The sequence below is a fragment of the Thalassophryne amazonica genome, chromosome 12 (assembly GCF_902500255.1).
Source record: "Thalassophryne amazonica chromosome 12, fThaAma1.1, whole genome shotgun sequence".
In the NCBI taxonomy this organism is placed as follows: Eukaryota; Metazoa; Chordata; class Actinopteri; order Batrachoidiformes; family Batrachoididae; genus Thalassophryne; species Thalassophryne amazonica.
Window position 1 is genome coordinate 101,782,367 of NC_047114.1, and position 13,812 is coordinate 101,796,178.

General features: G+C 43.3%; 1 protein-coding gene across 1 annotated transcript in view; it reads left to right on the plus strand.

Moving 5' to 3' along the window:
* The window catches only part of LOC117521352 (transcriptional activator Myb-like), a 105,718-nt gene extending 99,922 nt beyond the window's left edge, over positions 1–5,796 (plus strand). The window contains exon 13 of the mRNA XM_034182643.1: positions 5,728–5,796. Within this exon, the coding sequence (XP_034038534.1) occupies positions 5,728–5,796 (69 nt within the window). The remainder of the gene's footprint in view (positions 1–5,727) is intronic.
* Positions 5,797–13,812: the final 8,016 nt, after the last annotated feature.

Sequence of the window (13,812 nt, forward strand, 5' to 3'; positions counted from 1 at the left end):
ATTAATAATCTAATGCTTATTATATATAATTTTAGAGAAAGAGACAAAAAGAACCTGAATAGAAACACAACAGAAAATATATAATAGCAACTAACAATGAACATAAATAAATACATACAGAAATAAATAAATGTTTCCTGTGAACACCTAGTGACTCTTACTCCTCCATTTCGTCCCTGTCTTATTTAAGTTTAATGACAGTTTGTTTCGGTCAAACCATATTTTCAGTTTGTTAATTTCTTCAGTGATTTCCTCCAGAACTTTCTGCCAAACTAGAAAACTGCTGCATCCTAGTAAGAGCAGAATACTACTGGAATCAATTTGAATAAGGAAAGTTGTATTTTTTTTCTCACCTAACTGGATTCAGCACTCACTCCAGTTTATTGTCTGGAATAGTCCCAGATTGCATTTCAGAGCTTCCAGAATGGAAACATTTTCATGCAGGTGGTGTTGGGGGGTAATTTTGGGTTTCAGCTTTTTTTGTTTTTCACCACTTTCATCCCTGAATATGAGTTGTGATTCACTTTTGTGCAGATTAAAGTTACTAACTGGGACTCCTGTCTCGTTGCGAGAAAGAAAAGAGAATCATCCTCCGTTCTGTTCACACAGCTCCAAACGTTGCGCGGCTCTCTGACAAGTCAAGATAGAACGATAGAATCCAGTCTGAATTAATAACTTCAAAGCGAAACACCGTTTTGTTTATTTTTATTTATGTCCAGAGATCAAGGATATAGTGACTAATTTCATATTTATTTACTTTAAGACTCAAGGAAATACATAGAAAACCTGTAAAGCCTACTTTTAGTACAAAATTCATGAGGTATCGATAAGGGAATCGATAAGGGAATGTCCCCACAGGGACATTAAAGATTTTTGAACTTGAACAAAGACGTAACATCAATACTTTTATCTAAAGAGTGTACTTTGCTTATTTTGGAGTACCACTTGGTGACCAGGACAAAAACTGGGCGTCTCACCAAGTTTGCACCACTTGTGTCGAAACACTGAGATCCTGCTCTGAAGGACAGACCGCTGAGCTGAGATTTGGTGTGCCGATGATTTGGAGAGAACTGAAAATCCACTTAGATGACGGCTACTTCTGCCTTGTAAATGTCAAGGAATTTAATAAGAAAAACAAACAGCACGTGCAGTGCCCCAGAGTACCAGCTGCTATACGACTGGCCTGCCACTGCAAACATTATTCCACATATGGGTGCTTAAACACAACATGTTTTTTAACTTTTGGCAAACACTATCATTTTTTTTATTTGTTTTCATATCTCAAAAACATGATGTGATTAGCAAAATTAACACCAGATTCAGATTCAGTGCCCCCAAATTACCCAAAATCCAATAAAAAAACTCCATGCAAGAAAAATTGTGTTGATCAGTCTAACTCACGTTAAAACGTTAATGCTGAACGTTAACGTTCAGTATTAACGTTAAATCATTCCAACTTAGTATGGGACCCTCTTTCTAAACCTAAGGGTTTATTATGTGGGCATTTAAATATCTGTAGTTTAGTACCAAAGTGTGAACAAATTGAACATTTCCTCAGTGACTCAAATCTGGATATTTTAGGTTTCTTTGAAACATGTCCAACTGAAGCTGTCAGTATTTCAGTATCATGTGTCCAGGCGTGACAGGGCTGTGGGTGAAGGCGGAAGGCTTCTTCTATATGTACAAAACACCATTAAATGCAGTCTGCTCTCTGTCCCTAGTGGAGTCGATGTTGAAGCTGTTAGTGTGAAGGTTCGTCTATCTGCTGAAATGTCATTTGTGCTGATATGTGTGTCTCGCCCACCATCAGCTAAATCTGACTTTATGTCCATCTTAAAAGTCTTGTAAAGCACCACGTTGACCATCACTCTGAAGTTGTTGTTACAGGGGACCTGAACATTAACTGGGATGTTAAGAAAGACAGAAAAACCCTGAAACAGACGATGGATCACTTCAATTTATCTCAGCTGGTTCAGCAACCAAACAGAAGTACTAATTCTTCTAGAACTAGAACTGACCTGCTATTTACAAACAGACTAGAGAGGATAACTGCTAAACGGGCTCTCTGATCATAACATCATCTTATTCTCACAGAAACTGAAAAATTTACACTTTTCTAATGTCCCTTGCATCCCAGTTAACTCTCCATCTGTGTTTGAGTTCATACCTAAAAACAAGAAACGTAACCGAGCTCTAAGTAAGAAAGGCCTTAAATAGTCTGATGTCTTTGCCTGTGTGAACCCTGAGAGTGGCTGGGATTGACTTGTGAGTTCTGTCAAGGAGATAATGGCACTTCTTAGCCGTAGAAGGAAGCTCAGGTCTAATCTCTCACACAGTCTGCCGCGGGCCGATGAGGAGTGCAGGAGGCTCGTGTCTGTTAGGGACTCTCTACTGAAGCTCTCTTTAAAGTCTGGTCTGGCCACTGATAGATTAAACTTTACCACAGCTAGGAACAGAGTCACTCAGGCTCTACGTGAGGCTAAATCTAACTTTTTTATGGGACTAATTTAATGGTAATGGTACAGTTGTATGGCAACATATTAATAACATGCCAGGCCGCCAAGGTAAACAGGAGAGGGAACTGGAGCTTTCTATAAAAAACGCGCTAATGAAGCATCCCCTTACGTGGCATCCAGCAGGACAAAGTGGGACACATTGGCACGAAGAATTGTGCACCAGTGCAGGGACCAAATTTGTGCAAGTGTCAAGGTGCCAACACTGTTATGTTCCTTATTAGTGGGTGAACAGTCCAACACTTGGTGAATTCTGCATCATGATGACGTCCGTTTGTTTGTTGGTCAACCCCAGGTTTCTTTTCAGCACTGTAGCCAGGCTGACAAAGAGTCAGGGCTCTGTTGAGCCGAGTATTCCTTTAACTTTAACTAGTAATGACTTCATGACATTCTTTGCTAATAAAATTTTAACTATTAGAGAAAAAATTACTCATAACCATCCCAAAGACGTATCGTTATCTTTGGCTGCTTTCAGTGATGCCGGTATTTGGTTAGACTCTTTCTCTCAGATTGTTCTGTCTGAGTTATTTTCATTAGTTACTTCATCCAAACCATCAACATGTTTATTAGACCCCATTCCTACCAGGCTGCTCAAGGAAGCCCTACCATTATTTAATGCTTCGATCTTAAATATGATCAATCTATCTTTATTAGTTGGCTATGTACCACAGGCTTTTAAGGTGGCAGTAATTAAAGCATTACTTAAAAAGCCATCACTTGACCCAGCTATCTTAGCTAATTATAGGCCAATCTCCAACCTTCCTTTTCTCTCAAAAATTCTTGAAAGGGTAGTTGTAAAACAGCTAACTGATCATCTGCAGAGGAATGGTCTATTTGAAGAGTTTCAGTCAGGTTTTAGAATTCATCATAGTACAGAAACAGTATTAGTGAAGGTTACAAATGATCTTCTTATGGCCTCAGACAGTGGACTCATCTCTGTGCTTGTTCTGTTAGACCTCAGTGCTGCTTTTGATACTGTTGACCATAAAATTTTATTACAGAGATTAGAGCATGCCATAGGTATTAAAGGCACTGCGCTGCGGTGGTTTGAATTATATTTATCTAATAGATTACAATTTGTTCATGTAAATGGGGACTCTTCTTCACAGACTAAGGTTAATTATGGAGTTCCACAAGGTTCTGTGCTAGGACCAATTTTATTCACTTTATACATGCTTCCCTTAGGCAGTATTATTAGACAGCATTGCTTAAATTTTCATTGTTATGCAGATGATACCCAGCTTTATCTATCCATGAAGCCAGAGGACACACACCAATTAGCTAAACTGCAGGATTGTCTTACAGACATAAAGTCATGGATGACCTCTAATTTCCTGCTTTTAAACTCAGATAAAACTGAAGTTATCGTACTTGGCCCCACAAATCTTAGAAGCATGGTGTCTAACCAGATCGTTACTCTGGATGGCATTTCCCTGATCTCTAGTAATACTGTGAGAAATCTTGGAGTCATTTTTGATCAGGATATGTCATTCAAAGCGCATATTAAACAAATATGTAGGAAAGCCTTTTTGCATTTACGCAATATCTCTAAAATCAGAAAGGTCTTGTCTCAGAGTGATGCTGAAAAACTAATTCATGCATTTTTTTCCTCTAGGCTGGACTATTGTAATTCATTATTATCAGGTTGTCCTAAAAGTTCCCTAAAAAGCCTTCAGTTGGTTCAGAATGCTGCAGCTAGAGTACTGACGGGGACTAGCAGGAGAGAGCATATCTCACCCATGTTGGCCTCTCTTCATTGGCTTCCTGTTAATTTAAAATTCTTCTTCTTACTTATAAGGTTTTGAATAATCAGTTCCCATCTTATCTTAGGGACCTCGTAGTACCATATTACCCCATTAGAGCGCTTCGCTCTCAGACTGCGGGCTTACTTGTAGTTCCTAGGGTTTGTAAGAGTAGAATGGGAGGCAGAGCCTTCAGCTTTCAGGCTCCTCTCCTGTGGAACCAGCTCCCAATTCAGATCAGGGAGACAGACACCCTCTCTACTTTTAAGATTAGGCTTAAAACTTTCCTTTTTGCTAAGGCTTATAGTTAGGGCTGGATCGGGTGACCCTGGACCATCCCTTGGTTATGCTGCTTTAGACGTAGATTGTGGGGGGGTTCCCATGATGCACTGTTTCTTTCTCTTTTTGCTCCGTATGCATCACTCTGCATTTAATCATTAGTGATCGATCTCTGCCCCCCTTCACGGCATGTCTTTTTCCTGGTTTTTTCCCTCAGCCCCAACCAGTCTCAGCAGAAGACTGCCCCTCCCTGAGCCTGGTTCTGCTGGAGGTTTCTTCCTGTTAAAAGGGAGTTTTTCCTTCCCACTGTGGCCAAGTGCTTGCTCATAGGGGGTCGTTTTGACCGTTGGGGTTTTTCATAATTATTGTATGGCCTTGCCTTACAATATGGAGCGCCTTGGGGCAACTGTTTGTTGTGATTTGGCGCTATATAAAAAAAAAGTTGATTGAAGTTGATTGATTGATAAATCCCATGTGATAATCGAACCAGAAATCATCATGTAGAGTTGCATTGTGGGGAAAAAAAGAAATGAGTTGCTGTGTTTGATGAATATAGTGGGAAAGCTCACTGCAAACATTTAAGCAAAGGTGCTTTGACTCTCAGCAATGGTTCGCTGCATGTGCGTGCACGTGCAGCGAAGTTTAGGTGGCAGTAAAGCTGGCATGTGCACATGCACGCACATAGTGGTTTATAATGAAAAAACACACACACACACACTGAGCGATCATTTCCTCATGTCAGCACTTCTACACACACATGCACGTGAGGTCAGTGAGTGTGGGAAAAAGAGGACAAGTGAAGGAGTGATTGAATGGGAGTGAGTGACTGCACAGATGGACACATATGGCGTGAGTCCGGTCCATATATTGGTTGTTCTTTGATGTCCAGTACAGGTCCTATGCAAAGGGAGGAACACGGCGCTCCAGTCTGTGTTTGTCATCCAGACATTTGGACATCGATCAGTCCTTTGTGGCCATCTGACAGCAGTCTGTTTCGTCTACATATGCTCTGGATGCAGTCTGACAGGTGTGCACGAGGCAGTCTGTCTGTGTTCTGACATGGGTGACCACGCCTCTTTTCCTCCCGACTGCATCAGATTGTGGCAATGTGTGACGGGGGCGTGAGAGTCGGCTGTTTGTGTTGTTCTGCTGATGGGGATGAGAGGGTGAGTGTGAACTGTTGTCACCTGCAGGCTGGGACACCAGAGACAGCAGGACAACCAGCAGAGGCCCAGCCCAGACCAAGTCCAGCGTCCTGTTAGCTGTGCCCGTGTGTCAGCACCCCCTGTGATGGCAGGTAGGTTTGATGAAGGAAAATAAAGACATGGTGGCAGCTGAAGGCATCACGGAGCAAACGCTAAACAGTTTGGACCTAAACGCTAAACAGTTTGGACCTTGTTTCCTGCTCAAGCCTTGTTTTGCAGCATGAATATAAGAGACAACTCCACTTTTTCAAGATAGAGCTTTGGAACATCATCCCGAAGACCAAATCTTGGTTTTTACCTCCGCCAATGAAGTTGGAGGAAGTAATGTTTTCACCCTTGTTTGTTTGTGAACAGCCTGGAACCCACAATTTTTCATATATCGTTTTATATATATATATATATATATATTTATTTTATTTTTTTTTTTACTTACAATGTACAACACCAATTCCAATGAAGTTGGGACGTTGTGTAAAATGTAAATAAAAACAGAATACATCCATCCATCCATCCATCCATTTTCTTCCGCTTTATCCGGAGTCTGGTCGTGGGGGCAGCAGCTCAAGCAAAGCTGCCCAGACCTCCCGATCCACACACACCTCCCCCAGCTCCTCCGGGGGAACCCCAAGGCGTTCCCAAGCCAGCCGAGAGATGTAGTCCCTCCAGCGTGTCCTGGGTCTTCCCCGGGGCCTCCTCCCAATGGGACGTGCCCGGAACACCTCTCCAGCGAGGCATCCACGGTGCATCAGGAAAAGATGCCCGAGGCACCTCAACTGACTCCTTTCGACGTGGAGGAGCAGCGGCTCGACTCCAAGCTCCTCCCGAGTGACCGAGCTCCTCACCATATCTCTAAGGGATCGCCCAGCCACCCTGCGGAGGAAACTCATCTCGGCCGCTTGTACTCGCGATCTCATTCTTTTGTTCATGAGCCAAATCTCATGACCATAGGTGAGGATTGGAACGTAGATCGATCGGTAAATCGAGAGCTTTGCCCCCCTACTCAGCTTTGTCTTCACCACGACGGTCCGATACAGCGACCGCATCACTGCAGATGCTACACCGATCTGTCTATCGATCTCACGCTCCATCCGTCCCTCACTCGTGAACAAGACCCCAAGATACTTAAACTCCTCCACTTGAGGCAAGGACACTCCACCGACCTGAAGAGGGCAAAGCACCTCCCCGATCTGAACCCGAGTGGTGTTCAGTTGTTGGACTTCTGTGCTAGTCACAGTTTGTCCATCACAAACACCATGTTCAAGCACAACGGTGTCCATAAGTCCACGTGGCACCAGGACACCCTGAGCCGGAGGTCGATGATCGACTTTGTAGTCGTATCATCTGACCTTCGGCCACGTGTCTCGGACACTTGAGTGAAGAGAGGGGCAGAGCTGTCGACCGATCACCACCTGGTGGTGAGTTGGATCCGCTGGGAGGGGAGGAAGCCGGTCAGACCTGGCAGGCCCAAACATATCGTGAGGGTCTGCTGGGAACGACTGGCGGAACCCTCTGTCAGCGAGGTCTTCAACTCCCACCTCCGGGAGAGCTTCTTCCAGATCCCGGGGGAGGTTGGAGACATGGAGTACGAGTGGACCATGTTCTCCACCTCCATTGTCGATGAGGCCGCTCATAGCTGTGGTCGCAAGGTCTCTGGTGCCTGTCGTGGCGGCAATCCCCAAACCCGGTGGTGGACACCGGAAGTAAGGGATGCCGTCAAGCTGAAGAAGGAGTCCTACTTATCTTTGTTGGTAGGTGGGACCCCAGAGGCAGCTGACAGGTACCGGCAGGCCAAGCGTGCCGCGGCCCGTGCGGTCGCAGAGGCAAAAACTCGGGATGTTGTCAGGTGGTGGAAGGAGTACTTTGAGGATCTCCTCAATCCCATCGTCACGTCTTCCGAAAAGGAAGCAGAGACTGGGGACTCAGAGGCGGACTCATCCATTACCCAGGCCGAAGTCACCGAGGTGGTTAGAAAGCTCCTCGGTGGCAAGGCTCCTGGGGTGGATGAAATCTGTCCTGAGTACCTTAAGTGTCTGGATGTTGTGGGACTGTCTTGGCTGACACGCCTCTGCAACATTGCGTGGCAATCGGGGACAGTGCCTCTTGATTGGCAGACCGGGGTGGTGGTCCCTCTGTTTAAGAAGGGGGACCGGAGGGTGTGTTCCAACTGTAGGGGGAATCACACTCCTCAGCCTCCCCGGTAAGGTCTATTCCAGAGTACTGGAGAGGAGAATTCGACCGATGGTCGAACCTCGGATTCAGGAGGAGCAGTGTGGTTTTCGTCCTTGTCGTGGCACACTGGACCAGCTCTACACACTCCATCGGGTGCTCAAGGGTTCATGGGAGTTCGCCCAACCAGTCCACATGTGTTTTGTGGATCTGGAGAAGGCGTTTGACCATGTCCCTCGGGGCACCCTGTGGGGAGTGCTCCGGGAGTACAGGGTCCAGGGTCCTTTGCTAAGGGCTATCCAGTCCCTGTACGACTGCAGCAGGAGCTTGGTTCGCATTGCCGGTAGTAAGTCGAAGCTGTTTCCAATGCACGTTGGCCTCCGCCAGGGCTGCCCTTTGTCACCGGTTCTGTTCATTATTTTTATGGACAGAATTTCTAGGCGCAGCCAGGGTGTAGAGGGGGTCTGGTTTGGGAACCACAGAATCTCGTCTCTGCTGTTTGCGGACGATGTGGTTCTGTTGGCTTCGTCAAATCAGGACCTTCAGCATGCACTGGGGCGGTTTGCAGCCGAGTGTGAAGCGTCCAGGATGAAAGTCAGCACCTCCAAATCCGAGGCCATGGTTCTCGTAACAGAATACAATGATTTTCAAATCTTCTTCAACCTATATTCAGTTGAATACACCACAAAGACAAGATATTTAATGTTCAAACTGATAAACTTTATTGTTTTTGTGCAAATATTTGCTCATTTTGAAATGGATTCCTGCAACACGTTTCAAAAAAGCTGGGACAGGGGGCAACAAAAGACTGGGCAAGTTGATGAATGCTCAAAGAACACCTGTTTGGAACATTCCACAGGTGAACAGGTTAATTGGAAAGAGGTGAGTGTCATGATTGGGTATAAAAGGAGCATCCCCAAAAGGCTCAGCCGTTCACAAGCAAAGATGGGGCGAGGATCACTGCTTTGTGAACAACTGTGTGAAAAAATAGTCCAACAGTTTAAGAACAATGTTTCTCAACATTCAGTTGCAAGGAATTAAGGGATTCCATCATCTACAGTCCATAATATAATCAGAAGATTCAGAGAATCTGGAGAACTTTCTACACGTAAGCGGCAAGGCTGAAAACCAACATTGAATGCCCTGACCTTCGATCCCTCAGGCGGCACTGCATTAAATGTCTTTTTCAGGGACGTCCCTGCTTATTTCAGCAAGACAATGCCAAGCCACATTCTGCACGTGTTACAACAGCGTGCCTTCGTAGTAAAAGAGTGCAGGTACTAGACTGGCCTGCCTGCAGTCCAGACCTGTCGCTCATTGAAAATGTGTGGTGCATTATGAAGTGCAAAATACAACAACGGAGACCCCGGACTGTTGAACAACTGAAGTCGTACATCAAGCAAGAATGGGAAAGAATTCCACCTACAAAGCTTCAACAGTTAGTGTCCTCAGTTCCCAAACGCTTATTGAGTGTTGTTAGAAGGAAAGGTGATGTAACACTGTCCCAGCTTTTTAGAAACGTGTTGCAGGCATCCATTTCAAAATGAGCAAATATTTGCACAAAAACAATAATGTTTATCAGATTGAACATTAAATATCTTGTATTTGTGGTGTATTCAATTGAATATAGATTGAAGAGGATTTGAAAATCGTATTCTGTTTTTATTTACATTTTACACAACGTCCCAACTTCATTGGAATTGGGGTTGTATGTATATCCTGATAGGCAAGAACTGATTTAACTTTCAAGGTCATAGGTCAAAGGTCAAAGACAGGAAAAATCTTGGAAAATTGTAAATGTTTAACATTGAACAAATTTTCAAAAATTCATAATTTTGTCAAAAAAGATCAGAATTCTTTCATATTTGAGAGCATCATGTAGGATGGTGTCCTTTATCACCTGACAAAGTTTGATCCGGATTGTGGATTTTGTTGACATTTGAATTTAATACTGAAAAGCCCATTTGATGTACAGTTTACATTATATCTCAGTCAGACGTGCCTCAGTCACTCTGATTTGTGACAGTGGGGTGCAGGCTGACACTCTCAGTGAACACACAAAGTTTGATCTGCATCTGATCTGTATTGTGGATTTAGTGGATATTTGATTTTAACATTGAAAAGATCTATATTTTGTATGATATTCAAATCATTGCCCTGATGCGAGCAGGGAGGATAGTGGCCGATCCCTCTCACAATCTTTTTGTCAGCCTCCCCTCTGGCAGACATCTGAGGTCCATCAGGACCAAAACCTCAAGACACAAAACAGCTTCTTACCATCCGCAGTGAGACTTATCCGCAGTGAAACTGCCACAGTTATAACTTATGGAATTGGGAACTAGTGGTTGTGGAGGTTTGTGCTCTAGTTTGTTTGTTTGTTTTTTTTACTTGAAAATAATGGTAATAAAAGTAAGTAAAATAAGTAAGTAAATTTTATTTATATAGCACCTTTCACAGACAAGAGCCACAAGGTGCTTCACAACATAAAAGCAGAGTACACCACACAAAACATCAGACAATGGCTGAGACATAAAAACATAAAACATAACATAGGATCACAGAGCAGCCTGAAAGCTAAGCAAACGCTTGAGTAAAAAAGAAAGTCTTAAGTTGGCTTTTAAAAGTATCGACAGAGTCCAGTGATCGCAGAGAGAGCGGGAGACCATTCCAAAGCCTGGGAGCAACAGCCTGGAAGGATCGCTCTCCTCTGGTTGCAAAATGGGTGCGAGGAACCATCAACAGATTTTGGTCCACAGACCTCAAAGCCCTGGCAGGGGCATAAGGCTGGATGAGGTCACAGATATAGGGAGGCGCCTGGCCATGTAGAGCTCTAAAAGTTAAAACCAAAATTTTAAAATTGATCCTGAAGGACACTGGCAGCCAATGAAGCTCCTTTAAAATTGGGGAAATATGAGTCCTTCTGTTAGCTTGTGTCAGAATTCTTGCTGCAGAGTTCTGTACCAGCTGCAGTCGACGCAACTCCTTCTTGTTTAGACATGAAAACAAACTGTTACAATAGTCTAAACGTGTTGACACAAAAGCATGAATAATAAGCTCGAAATCATTTGGAGACACCATTTTCCTGAGCTTAGAGATGTTTCTTAATTGAAAGAAGCAATTCCTCGTCAGCTGTTTACAATGCTGTACCAACGACATGTCTTTGTCAAAAATGACACCCAGGTTTTGAAGACATGATTTAGCAGACTGGCCCAGGTCTCCCAAGTACTGCTGAATACCTGGAATATGGGCATCAGGGGCAGTAACCCATGTCTCTGTTTTGTCTGCGTTAAGCTGAAGAAAGTTATTCGTTAGCCATTGTTTAATTTCCGCCAAACAATGGAGGAGGGAATCAAGCCTCTTAATCTCAGATGGCTTAAAGGAGCAGTAAAGCTGGATGTCACCCGCAAATAACTGGTAAGAAACATCAGTAAAAGCACTTTGAGTGCAACAAACAGTGCAGACGGGCCGCCCTCATCTGCTCAGATCATCATTTCAGGGTCAGTTCCCCAAAAGCTCCACAGAGTGTGAAGGGATGAGGAACGTGGACATTTAAAAAGAGTTTTTATGTTTGACTGTTTTGGTGGCGGTAGCACAGTGACTTAGTGGTTAGCACTGTTGCCTCACAGTGAGAAGGTCATGGGTTTGATTCCTTTGTGTATGGAGTTTGCATGTTCTCCCCATGTTTGTGTGGGTTTCCTCTGGGTGCTCCGGCTTCCTCCCACATCCAAAGACACGCTGGTTAAGCGGATTGGACACTTTAACTCGTCCGTCGGTGTGACAGTGCGTGTCCCTGTGACATACTTTCGTCCTGTCCAGGGTGAACCTGCCTCTCGCCCTGTGACTGCTGGGATAGGCTCCACCCCCATGACCCTTGGTTGGAGTAAGCAGTTGAAGATGAGTAAGTGTGAGGAGTTCTATTCATGCCACGGGAACATCGGTGCAAAGGATTCTGGGAGAACTGCTGTGATAAATAATTGTAATTGACTATGAGTTTTATGCTGCTTTTTGTGATCTTTTTAAAATGACTTAAATTAGTGAGTGTGATGTTAAAATGCAGAAGAACCCCAGACTGACCTTCACCTCTTTGTTTCGCTGTCACCTGCTGTTACACACATGCATGGCATTTTAACAACCCAGTGTGTATTTTTCAGATGTATTTTCAGGAAAAACTTGTCTTATATTTGTGCCGATACGGAGAAAAACATCAGTGAGGAGGCATGTGACCAGTCACACCTGGGGGGGGGGGGGGGCGACACTCATGTGTTTGCAGACATTTAACAAAAAACAATTACAGTGGCGAGTGCTACATTCTGTCATGTGATATGTTTCAGGGATCTGATTGGTTTGTTTGTAACAGCATGTTTGTTTTCATCAGTTTTATTTTATTTTATTTTCCCATCAGAACGGAGAGTTGTTGGTTGTAAAATGTGAATTTGGTCATTTGTGCATCATTTGAAGTGCAGACACACAGGAAGTTCCGCTGACCCTGACCTTTGACCTTACCAGTGAGGAAGAGTATTTTATATGGTGAGAGGAGCTAATTGCTCATTCACACCTGATTGGATGAGAGAAATGGAGGCGTGGACAGTGATTTTCTGTGACTGTTCGCCACTTTTTAATGTTTATGTATTTTCTCTGTGTTTCAGCGTTGGCGCCCCCACAGGCGGCATGAGGATGGCATGTTTGTTGTGGGTTGATTCATGTGTTCACTGCAGCCTCTCACTCAGCACATTCATCACTGCAGCTGGTTTTATTTATTGATTTATTTAGCCGTGAACACAGTTTTAATATTTCTCTTGTTTTAATCTCTTCTTACTGACGCCACTTTGAACTTGTGATTTTTACTCTTTTTAATGACTTTCTAACGATGTAACTGACAGGATTTAATGTGGATCCACTGATCAATGTGATCAATATCAGCATGGTCAGCACAGACTGTCCCTAATATTCTGACATCAGCATGAAAGCACTTTTTTAACTTTTGCACTTTGGGGTGAAGTGGTGAATGGAAACAGACTTTTTAAATATTTCAGACAGGACGAGCCTTCTTTTCTTTAAAAGCTTTTAAAGAGTGATTTTAATGTTTGTACCTCAGTGATGTCACATGACATCACAGGTGAGCTCACCTGCTTTTACACGCTGCCAAATGTCCAATAAATGTCAGTGATTACACGCATGTGTCATCCGTCACAACGCTGCTCTCTGATTGGCTCATGTCGGTTACAGTACCATATTCTGACCATCGTGTCACAGTTTCATCTTTTATCTTTCCACAAACTCAGTGCTTGATTTAAAAAAAAATCTGCACAAACTGAATTATATTTACAAACTTTGTGATTTTAAAAATGTTTTGTCATGTTACTGTTCATTAGAGTTCTACAGTTTAAAATGTGTTCAGAAATGAAGATGAATTAAATGATAATTAGAATAGTGTATAATATCAGCCAACAAAAGAACATGACAAACAAAATAAACTAATGTGAGTTGTTTTAAAGCATATTTTGATTGACGTGAATCATCAGTTTTACAGCCAGTTTTATTTACATATTAAATTTCAGACAGTTTTGAAGGCATACGGGAGGTTTCAGCCCAGAGATGATGTGCTTTCTTGTGCTGATGTCCTCCATCTCCTGACAAAAGAACTGAAAGTGTGATTAACTGTCAGTTTAGCAAAAATGTGCCATTAACTATTACACAGTGTGTTGAGAAGAGTAAAGGAATATTTTGAGGAGCTGATGAATGAAGAAAATGAGAAAGGATGGATGAGAGCGTGGATTTGATACCGTGGATCATCATATTTTACTTGATAGGCTGGAGAATCATTTTGGGATTACTGGGAGTGCCCTTACATGGTTGACGTCATACTTGACCAATCGTTCTCACTGTGTTTTGTATAGTAACACTACC